The sequence below is a fragment of the Pan troglodytes genome, chromosome 10 (assembly GCF_028858775.2).
Source record: "Pan troglodytes isolate AG18354 chromosome 10, NHGRI_mPanTro3-v2.0_pri, whole genome shotgun sequence".
Classification (NCBI taxonomy): domain Eukaryota; kingdom Metazoa; phylum Chordata; class Mammalia; order Primates; family Hominidae; genus Pan; species Pan troglodytes.
The window spans coordinates 55,600,490-55,622,332 of NC_072408.2; the positions used below are offsets into that span (position 1 = coordinate 55,600,490).

The 21,843-nt window shown below is 35.7% G+C and overlaps 1 protein-coding gene across 3 annotated transcripts in view; it reads right to left on the reverse strand.

The window, feature by feature from the left end:
* Positions 1 to 21,843, reverse strand: part of LRRK2 (leucine rich repeat kinase 2) — a 143,449-nt gene that overhangs the window by 93,564 nt on the left and 28,042 nt on the right. For all 3 annotated transcript variants that reach the window (XR_010148048.1, XM_001168494.6, XM_063785773.1), the window contains exons 12-15: positions 17,652 to 17,781; positions 15,255 to 15,379; positions 10,961 to 11,073; positions 93 to 237 (exon numbers count right to left, since the gene is read on the reverse strand). Coding sequence is in view for 2 of the 3 variants with exons in the window: in XM_001168494.6 (XP_001168494.1) it covers positions 93 to 237; positions 10,961 to 11,073; positions 15,255 to 15,379; positions 17,652 to 17,781 (513 nt within the window). In the remaining variant the exon portion in view is untranslated. The remainder of the gene's footprint in view (positions 1 to 92; positions 238 to 10,960; positions 11,074 to 15,254; positions 15,380 to 17,651; positions 17,782 to 21,843) is intronic.

Consider the following 21,843-nt stretch of genomic DNA (forward strand, 5'->3'; position numbering starts at 1 on the left):
TCAAAACTGAAGAAAAATATTTAAAGACATCCAGTCACCAGCTAATGCCCTACAAAAATCTATTCTAAATCCTGAATTCAAATTGTACTGACCTTGGTCATCTGGATACATCTGCAGTGTGTGAAGCACTGAATCCATAGCACCTTCCAGGGATAACATCTCTAATGCATCAGGAAAATGTACAATAGAAGAAATTACTTTTAATCCACATTTCTGAATCCCAGGATTTCCAATGAACTAAAATCAAAAGAATACTCGCTGTTAAAAATGAGATCTTAATACTTACCTTAGTTAAGACCAGTTATAGACTGACAAAATATAAATCAAGTAATCCAAATACAAATTAGTATCCTTGATTTTGTTTTCTATAACATTAATTACTTTTATTTATTATGAAGAATAAGAGTTAGCATTTTTACAATTAAGGAGAGCTTGTTCTGTGCCAGGCATTGTAATAAATATTTTGTAGGCATTTTCTTTTCATAATCTCATGAAATCCATACTGATATCACTCCCATTAGAAGATGAATTCACTGAGGGTTAGAATGATTGAGAACTATTCTCAAAGTCTACACAAACTATAAATTGCAGAGATGAAACCAAACCAAATATGTTTCACCCCAGAGTCTACATACTTGACCAGTAAAACGCAATGCTGCCTCTTAACAAATAAAATATTGATAATTAGTCTTTACTGCAAGTGCTTTGCATGCCTTATTTCATTTATCCCCTCAACAGCTTCATGTAATAGGTTTGCCAAACTTTAAAGATGCAGAAATAAGAGCTCAAGTCACAGAGCTAATATGCATTGGGCCTGGGACTTGAATATAAATGTGTCCACCTTAAAAGCCCAGGATCTTAATTACGACATCATCCAACCTCTTTAATCTGAATTTCCTCCAGATGATTTGACACTATGAAGGTATTTTACTAGAGGTCACTTCTTTGTCCAGGCCATCCTACTCATCAACCAAGAAGAAAACGCAGCATACCTCTAACTCTTATTCTGGTCATCTCTGCCTTTTCACACACAAGCAATACACTCCAAACATCTACCTTGATACGAATGCTTAACTCATAGCTTTTCTTTCAAAAATTATAGTGCCATCCTTCTCAGGAATTTTGCTTTCATTTAGATGATGTTTTGCAGACACTAGTTTCATGGTACCTCCACTCCAAAGACGTGATGGCCTCCACCACAGATAATCCAAAGAGCTGAAATAGCTTCAAGCCAGACGTCTTTGACCAAAATCTTCTGCCTTCCAAGCTTCCTCATTTCTGTACTCTCAGTGAACAGATTTCCAACCCTTTCTCAGTCTAGTCCCCTAATGCCTCTCAATTATCTTTATTCAGTATCTTTTTGATAGAGGCTGAGGAGAAGCATCAGTTTCTCACCCTGTGTCCTTCTACTTCACACTTTAATTGCTCAGCTTGGACATCATTTCATATATCATCTTAATAAGACATAGTCTCCCTTGACATTTTTGTTTCCTGTCACTGTTTCTGTAAGCACATCAGCTTGGAGGCCAATTAAATTTAGGTTCAAATTATGCGAATCTGAGAACCATTAAATAAATCTGAGAACCATTAAATGAATGAAGTAACAATTACTCAGTTAGACAATGACTGCTAAGAAGTGGTAAGTTAAAAAGTGGAACTTTTATTCAAGAAATATAAAGAAATTCAAAGTTGTGCAAAGTGAAATTGGAAGGCTGGTTTGGTGTGTGTCTCAGCTTCCTCATCTCTAAAACAATTCTAATAATGTAGGGTTGTTATAAGCATGAAATGAGATAGCTTTGTCCATGCAATAAACCTTGAGAGAGTAATGATCACAGGTCAGGCCTTGGGCTAAGCGCTGTCCTCAGAGATGAAAAACTTAAGAGTTAACGAGAGACTTTCCCTTAATCGCTCCTCTCTTTCCTCAAGCTACCATTTTTCCTTTATTTCTAAACTTATTAGCAGAAAAGTCGACTCCCACTACCTCCACAGTCACCCTACCCTTTAATTTCATATAATCAGACTTCTTTCCTTATTATTCTGAATTTGAACCATTCAAAGAAAAAAGTCCAATAACAACTTAATTGGTGCTTATCATCCCTTAATTTCCAAGACATCGTACTCCCCTAATTATTCTCAATCTTTAAAATCATTCCTTTACCCATCTCCTTTACAATGTCTTCTTTTACCTCCAAACCCTGCCCAAAGTTCTTTCTATCTTCTATTCATGGATGGGATTTCATACACTAATATGACTTCAAGTCATAATAACAATAGCAATGACCACAATAACGATGCCAAAACAGAGGTAGCACTCACTCTGTGCCAGACATTCTTTTAAGAACTTCATACGTATTCACCTACTTAATCCTCCCAAAACCTTTGTGATGTCGACACACTATTGTTGTCCCGAAGTACAGACGAAAAAAATTGTGACACAGAGAGCTGTGAGCACACAAGTCAAAGCACAAGTTTAAATCTTTCGAGTTCTAAGCCCAAATTTCTTTTGGCTTGATACCAGTATCTTAAATTCAGATATTCAAGGCCAAAAGTTTAGTATCTTCTACAAAAAAAAGTCAGATTGTCATTCTGAACTTTCTGTTTGATTAACAGTACCAGCATTCCTGTTTGGCAGGCAAGGCCAGCTTCACAGGTGTGTATTTCACACAGGGCTTCATGCTCACAGAGCACTTGCTTCAATGCTCTGTTGTCACCCTTGTAAAATCGTTAATAATTTTCAAACAAGGAGTGTGCATTTCCATTTTATACTACACCCTGAAAATTACGTATCCACTTCTACTCCCAAGCTCAAAGAGCATCATAGGCTTATTTTTATGCTAAAATTATATCAAATTGATATTTATAAAGCACCTATCTCTGTCCTCAATATCTCTACATCTAACAAGCTTCTACTCATTACTGGTCCTTTTACCTGGAACTCTCCTAGGCTCTAACCATTTCAGTACAGGTTAATGATGACTAATGACTTGCAGCAGGTAATCTCTGATTTGTCTATGCAAAAAGAGAATTCAGAGTATCACATGATAACATGTGATGGTGCATTAATAAACCAATAATTTTAAATATGAGCATTTGATTTTTAATAGCTAAGTAAATGTTTAAAAATTAATATTTATATATACATATATGTATTATATAGGTATGACTATCATGATATTTACAAGCCCACCATAGAATTTCCTTTAGTTATCTAATGCTCCATCTTGAAATAGTAATGTATTGCATTGGTGCTCAAATAGGGATTAAAATCAATTTATCAGTGTCTACTTAGGAGGTGTTTTTCAAGTGAAACTCTGGAGATGCCAACAGAAGGATGGCAGCATCCTACCACCTATGCTTTTTTACTCTCCAAGTTTTTTTCAGAGAATCCATAAATATTGAAATGGTTTCTCCAATGAGTGAGCTAGCCAGCTCAATGGAAAAATACTCATGCTGGCCTCTTTCCTAGCTACTAGGTAAGTAGATTAGCCAAAGAAAGGAAAACAGACTCGCATTCCCAGATAATTTGTGTTTTGTTTTCTTCCTTTATCCTTTTTCTTTTATAAATCCCATCTCTGATTTTGATAAATAAGCTAAATGTGTGGAATGATGTCCCTTGTCTATGAGTAATGGCATGGTGATAGATAGTGGTCTCTGGATTAGTCTTTGAAAAATTAAAAGATTAAGGCAAAAGAGATCCAACATCATATGACTGATAGCCCCAAAGAAGAGAGCTAAAATAATGAAAGAGAAAAATTTAGATATTTAGGCTGGTCACGGTGGCTCACATTTGTAATCTCAGCACTTTGGGAGGTCGAGGCAGGATTGCTTGAGTCAAGGAGTTTGAGACCAGCCTGGGCAACATAGTGAGACCCTGTCTCCATTTTTGTATTAAAAACAATAGTAATAAGTAAGTATATCCAGTTCTACTCCCAAACTCAGAATGCACCACAGGCTTTTTTTCATGCCAAAATTATATCAAATTGGTATTTATAAAGCACCTATCTTTATCCTTAATATCTTTACCATGTATATGTATATGTATTCGTGTATGTATATGTATATAAAGATGTAACTCAAGAAAACTTTCCAGGAAAAAAGTTGAATGTATAGCTAGAATGAGGATACCATATCCCAGGACTAACATTGAGATATACCCTAATAAAGTGGATGGATTTCAAGAGAAAAAATCCTTTCAGCACCAGGCAAAAATATCCAAGAAACGAATGAAGCTGGCCTCAGACTTCTCCACTGAAACATTCAGTACTAGAACACAGTGAAATGCCTACAAACACTTCAAGGAAAAAAAAAAACAATATTTTACAACCAACAAAACTTTTTTTAGGAGTCCAAATATAAAGGCAAAAACAACAACAAAATATAAACATTAAATATTCAGGGAATTAAACTTTTCTAAAGAAATTCAGACAACTAAAAGATGAGTGGAAAAACAGTAATAAAAGGACTTGAGATGAAGACTGCTTCCAAATAACGGTAGGAGTAAGATAAACACAAACTTAGAAAGCATAATTAGAAAGCTGAATATAAATATTATCTACCCTGCCAATGTGGAGTTAATTTATTGAACAAAAGTAGGTGGGAAAACAGGAGATATTAGAAGTGCAAATACTCTGATTTCCTCATCTTCTATAGCCAGGAGTCAAAAGATACTTTTAAATCTAATAGTAATAACATTAACATTTACTGAGCGCATACTATGTGCCAAGCATTATACTGACACTTTTTCATGAATTATCTTATAAAATATTCAACAACTCTAAGTGAAAAATCAGTTATTATCTCCATTTTATACATAACAAAACCAAGACATTAAGTACTTGTCCAGGGTGCATAGTCTGTAGGTAGTAGTGTCAGATTTAAATTCAGAGATCTTAATTCCAGGAACCACAAACTTAGCTATTAGAAAATTTTATATAGCTAAAGCTATAAAAGCAAACATATACTTTGCTACAATTGGGTGATAAAAGTGAGGGAGAGGACATAAAGCGGTGGAAATATATTAATTTCATCCAGAAGTGTGCATAATGTGTCAACATACAGGAAGGAAAAAACGAATACCCGGGAAATACATTCGTACACATAGAAAATTGAAGATTTTTCCATAGCAGCACATTAGGAATCTCACCTCATTGTTTTTTAATATTTACGCAGGATGATACAATTTGGAAATGGTATAATTTATCTGATTAGTCTCTATTGATAGGTATTGTATTGTCAGGAAAGATTAAATTAAGCTGCAGTAACAATTCTCAAAATTTTATAGGGTGCAAAAATAATAAGTTCCATTATTGCTCATGCTACATATGTGTTGCAGGTCAGGAGGGGACTCTGCTTGTTGTAGTCCCTCAGGGACCTCTACTGATGGAGCAACTACTATCTCAAACACTGCAGGTCATCGTACCTGAGACAGTATTCCGCAAGATGCCTCACCAGCTATTCCCTCCATTTACAACTCCCTGACCAAAATTAGTCACATGCTTCAACCTAACTACTAAATACTATGCCAGAATCACCACAAGGTGGAGAAATAAAAATATCTGGCAAACAGCATGAACGATTACCATGTAAGCATTTAGTTTGTTACCACATTTTTAATTACGAATCATGCCACAGTGAACATTCATGTCTAATAATCTTTCTGTACATGAGCAAGTATATCTACATTAAAAATTCTTAGAATGAAATTGCTGATCAGAAAACATGGCATTTTAATTTTGATAGATATTACCAAATTTCCCTCCAACAAGGTGTTTCGTTGTCATTTACGTTAATAACAATTATAGTTGAAACTTTTAATATGTACATATACCAATTTCATTATAGACTTTAAATCTCATCCACCTGTAATTTGTTTTGGCAAAAGGAGTAAGATAAATATTCAGCTTTCTTTGCTTTTCCCAAATGGCTGAAGAGTTAGTTGTTCCAACACAAGTAACTGAGTAATCTATTTTCCTCCCGCAGTCGAGGAATATCATAACATTACAAATTTTTATTTGAGTCTATTTCCTGAGCCACCCTTCTGTGGCACTGATCTCTCTCCCCTAGTGCCAGTATCACACCATTATAATTACTAAAATTGTATAATACATTTGATTATCTTTTGGAGTTAGGCCATATGAATTAACACTCTTTTTTTAAATTCTCCTGATTACTCATATATATTAATTTTTTCATACAAATTTTACACTAGCTTACTTAGTTCCAGAAAATACTATTGTTATTTTTACTAATGGTTCATAAACATAGATCAATTTTCATTTTTAAAAATTTAGTCCTTCATCAAAAAAGATGTATCTTTTCATATATTCAACTACTCCTCTCTACCCCTAAGCTTCATAGTTTTCTGTATATTCATCCTGTAAACCTTTTTTAAATTTTACTCATATGTAATTTGTTGTTGTCATTGTTGTTGTTGCTTTTGCAGATGAGCTCTGTTTTTGACTACTGAAATCAATACATTCAATATTTAAGCTTAGTATATTTTGCTTCAAGGTTTTTGTGAAGCTCACAAGTTCTTTGATTTGTGCCCATTTCATCAGAAGACTGGTTTTACTTTACTGGATTTCCTCACTGAAGAGAACAGGAGTGTCACCGCATATAAAACACAGATGCGGCCAAAATGTGCAGAGTTTATTTTCTGTTTTGCTCTCTGGAAACAATAATGAACAAATATATCTCTCTGGAACAGGTGACAAAGTCTTCATCTGTGGAAAAGCTAAAAGGATCAGGCATAAATGGAACATCGCTGTTCTAGACAGAGATTTTAACTTCAGCTTGAATTTTATTGCACGTTTATGTATCCAAACATGGATTCGCTTTATAAATACTCTTCTTAGTCTCTGCTTTATAAATCAGAGTTGAATCTCAAGTTCTACCTTATTTGGAACTCTGCTCTCCAAGTTTAGATGTATTCAAATGTAATTCATTTTCTTGTGTCTGCAATATTTGGACCTGAATCCTCTGATGCTTTGTAATTGCTATTCAGAGTAAGACATGCAATCACAGAATTTTGGAGCTACAGTAATTGCTCTCATTTTTTAGAGCCATTTTCCTCAACCATGATGAAGGATTAGGGGAATTACAGTGGAGAGGTTTTTGAAATAAAATATTGTTACTTGTGTTTCCCCATACCTTAACTCCCCACCCCTATCGATAATCAGTGCTAAGTGAAAGGTTGTGCATCATTACTGAAGTACTGGCATGGGGGAAAAGCAGTGCTCAACCATTTCTTCTCAGATGGAACAAAGTGATTTTCTCCACATCACAGCACTTACTTGCTCTCTTGGCTCCCGACTGCTGAGGTTACACCTCACTTAGGCTTCTCTAATAACTTTAGAGAATGTTGGCTAACTGGAACCAGTTATCTATACGGCTGTTTTGTTACCTCTTCCACTTTTCACCAACACTCACCATGAATAAACTTAACTGTTCCCTCCTCTACGTACTTAAACTATGTTCACAATGCTGGTATCCCTCCTAAGTGCTCGTGTAGAACAACTGGTTTAACGCACAGTTGTTAATCCTCTCACAATGAGACAGGATAGGTATTAAAAGGAAGTAACCATGTCCTCAGGACGCGGCAACTGTGGCAATCTTACTGTCAATATAGTAAGTTTCAGCATTTGCATTGTAGTCCAGCTCATTTAAGCAAAGCTATCTCCAGTAGGGAATTGACCCTGTATGGAGAATGCACATTTTTATTTAATTATACTTTAAGTTTTAGGGTACATGTGCACAACGTGCAGGTTAGTTACATATGTATACATGTGCCATGTTGGTGTGCTACACCCAGTAACTTGTCATTTAACATTAGGTATATCTCCAAATGCTATCCCCCCTCCCCCGACCCCACAACAGGCCCCAGAGTGTGATGTTCCCCTTCCTGTGTCCATGTGTTCTCATTGTTCAATTCCCACTTATGAGTGAGAACATGTGGTGTTTGGTTTTTTGTCCTTGGCATACTTTGCTGAGTATCATCCATGTCCCTACAAAGGACATGAACTCATCATTTTTTATGGCTGCATAGTATTCCATGGTGTATATGTGCCACCTTTTCTTAATCCAGTCTATCAGTGTTGGACATTTGGGTTGGTTCCAAGTCTTTGCTATTGTGAATAGTGCCACAATAAACATAGGTGTGCATGTGTCTTTATAGCAGCATGATTTATAATCCTTTGGGTATATACCCACTAATGGGATGGCTGGGTCAAATGGTATTTCTAGTTCTAGATCCCTGAGGAATCACCACACTGTCTTCCACAATGGTTGAACTAGTTTACAGTCCCACCAACAGTGTAAAAGTTTTCCTATTTCTCCACATCCTCTCCAGCACCTGTTGTTTCCTGACTTTTTAATGATTGCCATTCTAACTGGTGTGAGATGGTATATCATTGTGGTTTTGATTTGCATTTCTCTGATGGCCAATGATGATGAGGATTTTTTCATGTGCCTGTTGGCTGCATAAATGTCTTCTTTTGAGAAATGTCTGTTCATATCCTTCGCCCACTTTTTGATGGGGTTGTTTTTTCTTTCTTGTAAATTTGTTGGAGTTCATTGTAGATTCTGGATATTAGCCCTTTGTCAGATGAGTAGATTGCAAAAATTTTCTCCCATTCTGTAGATTGCCTGTTCACGCTGATGGTAGTTTCTTTTGCTGTGCAGAAGCTCTTTAGTTTAATTAGATCCCATTTGTCAATTTTGGCTTTTGTTGCCATTGCTTTTGGTGCTTTAGACATGAAGGCCTTGCCTATGCCTATGTCCTGAATGGTATTGCCTAGGTTTTCTTCTAGGGTTTTTATGGTTTTAGGTCTAACATTTAAGTCTTTAAACCATCTTGAATTTATTTTTGTATAAGGTGTAAGGAAGGGATCCAGTTTCAGCTTTCTATATATGGCTAGCCAGTTTTCCCAGCACCATTTATTAAATAGGGAATCGTTTCCCCATTTCTGGTTTTTGTCAGGTTTGTCAAAGATCAGATGGTTGTAGATACACGGCATTATTTCTGAGGGCTCTGTTCTGTTCCATTGGCCTATATCTCTTTTTTGGTACCAGTACCATGCTGTTTTGGTTACTGTAGCTTTGTAGTATAGTTTGAAGTCAGGTAGCGTGGGGAGCATGCACATTTTGATTTTCCTTGTCCTCAGACTGACCCTTTGCTCGTTATAATAGTAAAACACACACCCCTGGGTGGAGATTTCAGATACCTGTGAGACATGTGATATATGAACAAGCATGTACAGCTACTGCACATGTTCACTCAGAGGACCACCTAGAATATGCTTACTAGTAACACTTCTTCCCACCCACTTATGAAAAATCATGTACAACTCCCACAAAGGGAGTCTTCCTAGTGCCAATTTACGCTGTCTCATCCTTACTAGCAAGCCCACCCTGAATTCTGTCAGGGTATAAGTGTCTATTCCTCACTTAACTTGCAAAATATTCCTTTTCTTTTGCAATAAATTACTCGATGCTGCATCTCCTCTGCTGTGTGTCTCTTGTTTAAAGAAAAGAACCAAGGTTTCACAACAGCCATCAACAACCGGCTTATGAGATTCAGGAGAGAAGAGTACGAAGCATATTTATTTATCTTCTAAATGCCTAACCCCTTCCTTCCATATACTTATTTTCAACAAATATTTCTCAAGATAAATTTAACCCATTACAACATAAATTCTTGCCATACTTAAGGATTGTATTAAAGTTTGAGTATAAATGACTCAAACATATTATAGGCAGTGAGTGACAGTATAAAGTTCAATTTAAAATGAATTTTTAAAGGAGATCTCTCTGGAAGCTACTTTAATTAATTTATGACATTCATCAAAGTATATCAAATCACATGGAATCATTTCCATTAATTACTTTAAATAGGCTCCTCCTTTTATAAAAATGTTCACACTAATTATGTCTTTATTCTTAACATCTTTAATAAAGAACCAATTCATCTTATGCAAAATTTCCAAAACTTCTTAATTCCACCAGTACTTTTTGCATTACACAATTTAAATGTAATTCCCTTCTTCTCTTTTTCATACTCAGTATGATTTATTGATACTTTAATTATAATTTAGGAACATGGATATGTAAATGCTAAAAAATGGAAACAATGTATACCAAATCATTTCAGAGGTTATTTCTCCGGAGAACAATGAAAAGGAGCATAGGGGATCAAAGAAGACTTTACTGTTTTTGTTTGTCTGTTTTTGTTTTTGTTTTTGTTTTGAGACGAAGTCTCACTCTTGTCACCCAAGCTGGAGTGCAGTGGTGTGATCTCAGCTCACTGCAACCTCTGCCTCCTGGGTTCAAGTGATTCTCCTGCCTCAGCCTCCTGAGTAGCTGGGATTACAGGCACGTGCCACCATGCCCAGTTAATTTCTGTATTTTTAGTAGAGACAGGGTTTCACCATGTTGGCCAGGTTGCTCTCGAACTCCTGACCTCGTGATCCAGCCGCCTCAGCCTCCCAAAGTGCTGGGATTACAGGTGTGGGCCACTGTGCCCAGCCGAAGACTTTACTGTTAACACTGGTATGTCTTCATGGGCTAAACCATATACTATGAGACCAGAAAAGAAAGACAAGTAGCCAGAGGACAGAAAGAGAAAACAGCAGCCATAGTACCCAGCATGACTCACAAGGTCTAGCTGCATATATGGCTCTTTGGTTCTCTTTCTGGTTGAGCAAACTAGAGTGGATTTATGTTACTGGCAATCAAGAGAATCTTGCCTACATCTATAACTGATAATACACTTAGCTGGACTTAGCTTAGTACATATCTTTTCACTTCCCACATCCCCACTGTCATCTTATGTCTCTAACCACATGACTTCCTCCTATCATAGTAAACGGAGAACAGAAAACTTAGACTGAAAAAGCCCCCCTAGTTCTCCAAATTTAATATTTTAGTTAATAGTATAAAGACAGAAAACTTATATTCAACATACCCTGTTCAAAGGTGCTAGGACCAGTTTGTGAATATCATTCTTGAAACACTGTTTTTTAACCATATTTAGCTTATGATGAAATTCTGTATCCTCCCTGGATTCTTCTGGCATGCCTAAATGCACAGATAAATAAATAAAGAAAGAATTTTCTTATAAACATTTGAGTTGAACAGACTGTTACTTTCTAGAAATTGTCATAATTAATCTCACAATATATGTGTTGTACTTTTTTCTAGTACATGTTTCCTTATCAAATAAATAACCAGAAATTTTAAGGAATCTATAAAAATAGTTCATCACTGAATATAAAATAAATATAATGTGTAAGAATGCTTACTGAATTTGAAGTAGCAAAAAATTACGATGGTGAAGAAATTTTCTGTAGCAAACAATCACTTTTTTGTGTGAGTAGGCTGTGCTTTAAGATGCTGGAAGATTTTTATGCAACAATGGACAACATGAGAAAAGCTCAGAGTTATTTGGACTACAACATAAAAAGGTCAGAAATGAAATATAGACAAAAAAGAGTAGCTGGAATAATCGTAGCAAAAAATAAGATTTGAGTTTCAGTATTAAGGTGGTAGAGAACATGTCATTTTTTAGAAGTTCTGTAAAGGCTATATAATAGCATTGCTATTTTAAAAAATCATATTCTTTATTAAGCTACACTGTAGCTGAACTATGCTAAAAACACTACAAGTCAAAAATGTGGTAATGTAACATATAATTAAAATTATTATGAATGAATAATGTTTTCCAAACCTAAGATTATAGACATAAATATTAATAAAAAATCATTTATGATCTTCCACTTTAATAATCTGCATTAACGCAAACTGTAAGCTGGCTACAACAGGCTTTTCATTTATTTAAGAAGCATCTGAATTCCAATTACATGCCAAGGATTTTGTTAATGCTGGGAATACTATGGTAAGGAAGGCAGCCTTGATAACCACCCTCCTCCAACTTTCAGTCCTTATTTTAAAATGTACTCAAAGAGGTTCTGACATTCACCTCTTGCCGTGTGGTCTGGGGCAAGTCCCTTAAACTGTCTGTGTATCATTTCCAGTGAGCAAGACCACAGTAACTTCTGAGGCTGCCTATTACACCTTAAGAAGATGTGACCACTAAAACTGGCCTGAGTAGTAAAAACATCATGCTACATGTAATGGGTCTTATTAAACATCTTCCTTAAATTAAGACCAAATGAACATTCCTGTAAATTTCTTCTCCAGTCTTTGTTCTATCACTTGAGGTCCTACTATTCAAATGGATATAATTTCCTTTCTACATAACAGTCCTTTAGGTCGTGTGGACTGTAAATTTTTTTGAGAGCAGTATCCATAATCTCATCATCTCCCAATACCTTAAGGATTCTAGACATAGTGCTTTAAATACAACAGTTGTTCAGGACAAGATTGTTGCACAAATATTTATTTTAAAATGCCTACTCTGGAGTCAGCCTGCATAAGCTGAAAATCTGGTGCTGTTATATCAGGCCTGAACTTAAAAATCTCTACAATTCTATGCCTCAGTTTTGTAGTCCATACAATACCAAAATAATAATAATAATAATATCTGCCTCATGGAGTGCTGTGAGAATCAAAAGAGATAATATACTTAAAATACTTCAAACAATGCCTAATACTTTTTAAGTCCTCCATATTGTTTGGTATTATTACTGTTACTGGTTATAAGTGAGTAGATTTGAATAGAGTTTCATATCCCCTTGAGTCATCTCTTCTTCAAATAAAACAATCTCAGTTCCTCTTATTGCTCTTTTTGATGTGCTTTTATCTCCCTAATCACTCTCCTCTATATACTTCCCAATTTGCCTATATCCCTTCTTAAAGAATTTCACATTATTTCCTCTAAAACTAGCAGTAACACAAGAAACAAGTCAAATGATATTTTATTAAAGTAACTGGGTCTTTATTATTATTTTCTTAAAGCAACCAGCTCAATGTCTATATAACAAGTTATTATAAAGTAGAAGAGAAAAAGTACAGTAATAGATTGAAAGAAACTTAAGATATATGCACTAGATGCAATATGCTATCCTTAATTGGACCCTAAATTATACACATTTGCCATAATGTACATCTTTGCCACTAAAAAACCTGAATATAATCTAGCTAATAAATGAATACATGTACACCTAGGTATCTCATAAGAACCTCAACTTAACGTGTTCAAACCAGAATTATATTCAACCTCGAAACTACTGGAGTATTGCTACCATAGTTACTTGTTGATACCTAGAATGATACGGTACTGCACGGCATGGTACATTACGTCGGGTACAGTACAGTATGGTATAATGTGGTAGTATAATATGTTAGCATACAGTAAATGATTAAGCCTTTACCTACTAGAAGAATGTACTTACATACTGATATGCTTATAAAATGTATTTTTTTACATTAAGTACAGTCCTCGAGTGATTATTTTCAAGGGCACCCATAATACATCTGATTGATTGTTGACTAACAATTTTCCTTCAGGATCAGTTTAAGAACAATAAAAGAAAAGAAATACTGTATTCAAAACTTGCTTTTGGACTAAAAGAGTATTATTTTATTAACTAACAGAAACGGTTTTTGAGTGTCCTTTGGTTATCTTTAAAACCCAAAACCTCCCTCAAAAGAATAAGGCTGTCAACTTTAAGGATAATCAAAAGGCATTTTTATTGTTTTTAATTACAATCTAAAAATAAAATTCAATAAAACATGCAATAATATTTTCAAGTAAAATTACATCTGTTACATTATGTCTCAAAACTAAGCTGAAACTATGAATAGGACACCATGATTCAATTTTTAAAATACTGATTGAATAGCCACCAGAGGACTGGGGGGCCCAGAAAGAAATGACTGAAGAAAGCTCTGTCCTTGAAGAAACTTTTATATCGAGTAATACTCTTATACAGAGAAACAAAATACCTATATAACTGGAGAAAATGATAGATTTAGGAAGATTTCATTTTAAAAGAACAAAGCAAAAATGACTTCAAAAGATTGGGAACTTCACAGAACAAAGTATCATCCCTCATACTTAGGGATCACGATGTCACATCAAACAGATCTCCCAACCATCTGTCCAATCTGCCCTCTCATCTGTGTTTCCATTGCTGGGTCCCTTCACTGGGTCTCACTTGACTACCATGGACCTCCAACCCAGTCTCCTTGTATCTAGTCTCTCTCCCTATCATCCTCTGCAACACAATGCTATTGTCTTTAGTTGCAAATTTCGGTGTGACACTACAATCTGCAAACAATTTTAATAAAATTGGATTGGCTTCCATTTTTAAAAGGCAAAAATTTTTTAGCACTGCATTCAAGGCCCTTTTCTTTGGGCCTCAGCCTTTCCTTCCACACTCATCCCCAAGCACTCCTCTCCTTATCCTCCATGCCTCACTCACCCCCGACCATGTGCACTTTCTTCTGCTTGAAATGTCCTCCTTGGCCTTTCTACCAGGCCAGCTCTATCTACCCTTCCACCTCAAATATTACAATCTCTGTCCTACTCCTTTGAAGAAATTATTTGTGCCTCCATCGATATTCTCAAAGCCTTTTATATATGCATCTATCATCGCCTCTCTCACACTGCCTGTTAATTATCTATTTACACTTCCATCTACCTCTAAGCTCCTATAATAGTACAGTTGTGCTTTTTTTCCAATTCATCTTTTAAAGTTTAACATCATCACAGTGCTTAGAACATAAGAAGCACTTAATAAATGTGTTGGATGAATACAGACATAGGTGTTTTAAAGGGGCTTTGGAGAACAAATAAGGTGATAACAGATGTCAGTAACAATTAAAGGTGGGTGGAGGGTGGAAGCCATTGAGGTAAATGAGTACAAGCCACATTGGAGAAAGATTAATTCAATCATAGAGTAAGAAAAGGATAGAAATGAAGGAAGAGAACAGGTATGAAAATTAGCTAATAGTACAATTCAAACAAGAGAAAAAAAGCTTGAACTCAGGTCATGGCAACAAAAATAGAAAAGAATTATCAGAGATGAACACCCTCCTTAAAAATAAAAGCTCCACATTTTACATTGTAGTTACTTTGTATAAATAAATTACTGAATTCATATTGTTTTCTTATAAAAATTAATCTAAGTGACTCTTCTGCATCATATTTAACCTCTTTTTGGTTTAACAGAAAGATTTACATTTAGTCGACAGAAACTAGTCTTTTAATATTTGCCTAGAATATTGCTATTTCATGAAAAATCAAAAATCCATTTAAATTGTTATCTCTTCCCACAATCAACTATGTAACTTACCAGGCACTATAAAATGTAAAATAGCTCGAAGCGCCTCCAGCTGCACTGGTAATGATGTCTCATGACGTTTCATAACTGTTAGTATTTTGGGGACCACTGCTGCCATTATATCCAGGGAAGTGTTGCTGGGGATATAAAATTGGCATGCTTATTGAAAGACTGATCTGATTCAATGGTATAAACACCAAATTGAAATAAGTACAGGAGGACAGAACCAATATATTTTATCAGGAAAGACTATATGAAAATGTATTTGAAATCAGTAGTATGAGCATACATAATTTTAATTGTCTAAACTTTGAACTCATAAGATAGAATTCATAGTAACCCGGGAATTATTTCACTTCATAAAACTAACAACATCCTTCTGACCTACGATGGGTCAATAACAACAATCCCAGCAGGCAGGTGTTATTATCCCCATTTTCTACATGAAGAACTTAGACAGATAGAGGTTAAATATTCAGGTCTTATCACTAGAAAGTGACAGAGACAAGACTGGTACCCAAACTTGTCTGACCCCAAGACAAGGCCTCTTTACATCACACGAACCTTCCTCTTCCAGATTAACATCACTGGACTTCTTATAAGGTATTTTTAATTATTTTTAATTTGTTTTACAGTCTTGGTTTCTCTCAGGTATTTAAGCTATTCTTTCTTTTACATATGAGCAAATGTCACTTGACTAGAATGCAGTAGGTACTATGAACTTTAATACAGTCAATCCTTGCTTTGCTTGTTAACTGAAACTTGTGCATATCAGAACCATGTTCTCACTTTGCATGGTTCTGTGGACACTGAGATACATTCCTTCTTTTCCAACTTAAAGTCCCAGTTTAAACACATCCCTCCATTGGAGCCTCCCCTCCTTGGGTAACCCCAGCTGGGTCCACTCTACTCTTAGCATTGCGTCTTTTACACACTACTGCCACTGCATTCTGAGACTGTACTATAATAATCTGTTTACTTATCAGTCTCTCAACTCACATGAGTTCTGTAGGGGCAGACACACTGTCAGAGCCAATGCGGAATCTCCAGGACTGCAACTGTACACATTTTACGTAAGAGCATGCAGCGAGAAACATTAAATGCCTTGCCCAGAATCTACAGAATCCTAGACTGGAGTTTATTCCGCTGTGTTCTTGCCTCATTTGTAAAGGTTTGCACACTTCCGGCACCATTAAAATCAACATTTAAGATAAACTTTTCATCTCAGTGTTCAAAAACAACACTTAAATAAGAGAAATACAGCTTAGAAAGATATATAAACATAGATTAGTTAGACTGATGTTAAAAACAGTGTAACCCTACTTCTTACAAGTCTGCAGTTACGCTACATTTCATGCTATATGCACTTCATTTATTCACACTTAGTAACAGTATAACAACAATAGATACAATTTGTTGAGTGCTTAAAATGCAGCAGGCATTATCCTAATCCCTTTGTAAAAATTAATTTATTTAATCCTTACATTCTAAGCTTACAACTTTCAAGGTTGTTATTATCATTCCTCTTTACCAATGAGGAACGTGAAGTTTTAGAGATGAAACAGTTGGCTCAAATTAGTGGCAAAACCAGGAACAAAATTAGTTTTTACTGCAACTTCTGTGCCAATTAATTTTTTTACACATGAGAGTTTTCTATATAGCCTCTTTTTGTTTGAAATTTACTCAGACAATGCCAAATTTACATCATATTTTTTGGCTTAACAAAATGCAAAAAGGCACTGAGCCTATTCTACAGTAGGTACCTTCTGCATATTATTCATTTTTAGTCTTTTAAACAGGTGTTTTTTTAAGCCACAAGTTCTGCCCACACCTACCACCCCTCACCCCCACCTCATCCCACCCTGCCCCACCATCATCCACACATAGATCAAAGGATATGGTCTCTGTTGTGCCACTAACCGCCAGCTATATAATCTTAGCATCTCTGCACTTGGACTAGATGTAGTTAAAATTTTCCCTAACTAAGGATTGAGAGAAGGAAGAGAAGACAAAGTTCATTCAGATGAAGGAATAATATATTCGTTGTGAAAGAGCAAAATTTAGCCATAAACTGATTTTATCTTTTATAACTTTCACACACACAATAATTAGAAAAACTGCTGTATGCTATGTGCTATACAATTACCACTTTTCAAAATATAGTCAACATCAAGCATCAGGTTCAAAAGCAAACCTTCAACATGTTTCCACAATCTTGCCATTCCTTTCAGTGTTCAGATAAAGTAAGTCTATGGTACTAGTGACACGAGATTACATTGCAAAATGCTTCAATTTTCAAGTGTCTTATGTTTTTCTTTTTCTTTTCATTGTTAGAAATATGCTTGAAATATTGATATTCTACCTGGCCCAATATGATATATTCTGTACAAGTTAATGAATCTATATTACCTTCCTTCAAAAAGATGATTTAGCATTTTACAGCCACTTTCAGCCACTTCAGGAGAATGTATATGCTTCTGCATTAACTCCAAAACATTCAGGTGTATTCCTTTTGATAACAGTATTTTTCTGAAATTAACTGAGATTTTTTAAAATGTTACTTATAGATATGAAAGCATATTTTCATAATTTTACCATAAGCTTTAGAATATTAATATAGTCCGAATTTACAGGAAAGCATATACAAGAGCACACATAATTTATAGTTCATTGACAGCTTAAAGATAACTCATGTTTATTTCTTTAAAACACATGTCATTTCCAATTTTTTTTGCCTTTATTAACCCTTTGTTGGGATTTTGTTTTAACATTTTTATTCATAGAGTAGATGGTTTTAATGTAATCACCCTGTCTCTGTCCATTGTGAAAAGAGTGTTTTTGCAGGAAAAAAGAAATCTGTTTAAATAATGGTCTCCAAAATAAGAATGAAAGTTAAATTTTATTCCAATACTTAAAACAAGTTCGCAAATAACTGCACTTATGTAAAGCTAAGACTAACCAGATATGCTAGACACTGGTGGGCTGGGAATGAGTTATAAGCATGTGGAGGTATCGACCATTCACTCAGCTTTTTGGGAGTGTGGGGAATGAAGGGGCTGTAACAGGCTTGGTTGCTTTCAGCCTTCAGCTGCTTTGTCCATTTATCCCAGTGGACTTTACAAACATTATAATTTCTATATATGCCATCATATACAAATGAATGGAAAGCATTTACATAGAACATAAGTAATTACAGTTATTTTCACAAAGTAATGCCAAAGTCTAGGAAACATATAGATATGCTTTACAACTGGTACTTCACTATTTGTGGAAAGTAACTATATTCCAGCAATAATGATTAAGGAATAATTTTCCTCTTTTTTTGTTGTTGTTTCTTTTTGTGACAGCATCTCTCTCTGTTGCCAAGGCTGGAGTGCAGTAGCATGATCATAGCTCACTGCAGTCTTAACCTCCTGGCCTCAAGTGATCCTCCTGTCTCAGCCTCCAAGTACCAGGGACTACAAGTGTGCCACCACGCCTGGCTAATTTTTGTTAATATTTTGTAGAGAGGGGATCTCACTATGTTGCCCAGCCTGGTCTTGAACTCCTCAGCTCAAGCAATCCTCCTGCCTTGGCCTCCCAAAGTGCTGGGATTACAGGCGTGAGCCACCACAACTGGCCAATTTTCCTCTTTGTAATAAACTTCCTTCACTAAACATAAACCTACTGTCTTCAAGTTTCCACATAAATATCAATTGTCTTGAAGCTGCTATAAAAATATCAGTTCCAACATTACACACTGTGATTCAACACTTTGAAAGTGGCAGAAAAAGAAACATAAAAAGTTTTAACTTAAGTACTGCTTTTCAAATAAGTAGTCTATCTTAAGAAGATAGGACAAAACATGGAAATAAATAGAAATCACATACACATTCTAAAATACTGCCAGAGCCTGAAAAACTCATACCTTTTAAACACATTCAGAATATCACATATTAAGATACAATAAAGAGTTGGTTACTTTGCTTGATCACATCAGAAGTTGTAATAACCTTTCCCAAAGTGGCTAGCTTCTAGCCAAGAAGACACTTTAAAAGACAAAAACGACACTGGGTCAGTGGTTCTCAAACTTTAGTGTGCATCAGAATCACCTGGAGAGCTTGTTAAAACATGGATTGCTGGGTCTCAACTCCAGGGTTTGTGATTGAGAAGGTCTGTATGGGGTCCTTGAATTTACATTGTTTATCAAGTTCCCCCAGCAAATGCTGCTGGTCCAGGAACCACACTTTAAGAATCACTAACCTAGACAGTAACCCAATGTGTGATTTGAAAATTGCAAGCAATAAACCTAGAAGAAGAAATTTCATCATAAAGTCACGTTAGACTTTATAGAACATTTTACACACTATCGCATTTACCAGCTATCTACATAATACTCTTGATCTCATCCACTCCATTTTAACAGGAAATTAACTGCTTCCAGAGGCAAAAAACAATATGCGACGCCCTGCAGGTCTTACTCAATAGTCACCTTCTTTCCTGGCTGCCTATTCACAACTTCATCTCCTCTGATGTCTAACATATCATATTCTCCTTCCTTGCTTCATTTTTTATTCTTAACTGCCTCAAATATTACATATTTTAGTTAATCTTATTATCTTCCCTACTACAGTTTAAACTCCATGAGCCTGGGATTTTTACTTAATGAATGCATCCCAAGTGCCTACAGACACTACACACTTGGGAGCTCAATAAATATTAGTTAATTAATTGAATAGGAAAAATGTCACACAAAATGTATGCAACCTTGGGACCTCCATGATTCCAAGGACCCAGTTCTTCTGCCTGCCAATGTAGCCATTTTTTCTAAAAACATAAAGCCATGCTCAGCTCTGCACACCCAAAGACACCCAAGTGTCTTTCAATGAGAAATTGCCCAAGAAAGTTGATGAACGAGCTACTCAAGTTCTTCATGCTTTATTAAGGCAGAGCTCCAAAGACAATACAAAAGGATCTGAGGACATTTTACCTGACAGGGGATCAGGAACAAAGAAGTAAGGAACTAGAAAGAGCAGAAAACTGAACAAAGACATCAGGGTGGACTCTGAATGTAACCAGTCCTCAGACACCACAATAGGAAGCAGTCGAAATTTCACAAAGTTATGGTTGTTTGATTTGCATATCAAAGGAGATTTCCAGGTGGTTATGAATGATGTCACCAACACAATGTTGTCTGTACACAGTAAAAGTCTACCTCCACTCTAAAGGTGCCCCAACAGAAGCCACAAAGTCCAGTCCTCATTTTCAGGAGTGAAATCCCTGTCCAGACCTCTTTAACTGCACAGTAGAATAAGAGAGATTCGAGAACAGCGATTCCCTCTCTTTCCCCTTTTACTGTGACTCATTATCCTTGAGAGCAGCCCCTGTCTGTCTGTCAGTGCCCTGGCCACTCCAAGCGTTTTATTAAAGTGCCATTGGAGAGGTGAGATGAAAAAGGAGGAAGAGGAAGAAGAAATGATTTTCCTCTTTATTTGACTTCAATAATAATATAAAGAAACATGCATGAGGTGGTTGCTTTATTTTTTTTCCACCCTATCCAGTTTCTCTATTAAAAGCTGATGCTTACACTGGTCTCTGTCTCTGACTTTCAGTGTTTTTCTCTATTTTTTGCCCTCTAAAAATGTCCTGCAAAAGCTGCCAAGTCCCGATGCCTTTATGATGAGTTTTCACCTAAGGATTTCTGGCAGTATTCCTGTTTATGGGGGAAGAAATTTGAGCAGCCTGAACCATAATCTTAAAACTCATGTCTTTCTAAAGGGATACAAGCCATTTTTCTCTTCATAATTATACAAAGCTATAAGATTTATAAGAATTACATTAAAGAACCATTTTTTAAAAAAGTATAGTGTGGAAATTTATAATAGACAATTTTACCAGTTTGTAAAATGGTGAATATCTCTCTACCCAGTTGCATTTCTGTGAAATTTTCCCAAGAAAATAACAGGAACCATGTATAAAGGAAAACAGAGGAGGAAAGTGATCATTGGTGTTTACTATGGGTTCCAGAAACATCCCACTGGACACAAACTAAAACTTCATCAGTAAGAAATTGGTTCATAAAATAGAATACAGGCAAGCACTGAAAAACTACAAAGCTATTAAAAATTATAATTTGGGCCGGGCACAGTGGTTCATGCCTGTAATCCCAGCACTTGGGAGGCCAAGGCAGATGGATTGCTTGAGCCCAGGAATTCGAGACCAGCCTGGGCAACATGGCAAAACACCATCTCTGCAAAAAATTAGCCAGGTATGGCAGTGCATGCCTGTAGTCCCAGATACTCAGGAAGCTGAGGTGGGAGCATCACCTGAGTCCAAAAGTTTGAGGTTGTAGTGAGCCATGATCATGGGACTGCACTCCAGCCTAGGTGACAGAGTGAGACCATATCTAAAAACAAAAATTAATTTAAAAAATTAAAAATAAAATGATAATGTGAGAATACACATGTATCAACATAAAAAAGAGAATAAATAAAATTTGGTTATAAAAGAGTATAATATGATCCCATTTCTACAAAATACATAAAATTTTGTATATGTCATGTGTGAGTTTACACATAGAAGTCCGGAAAAATATACAACAAATGTTTATTTTATTCTTCAT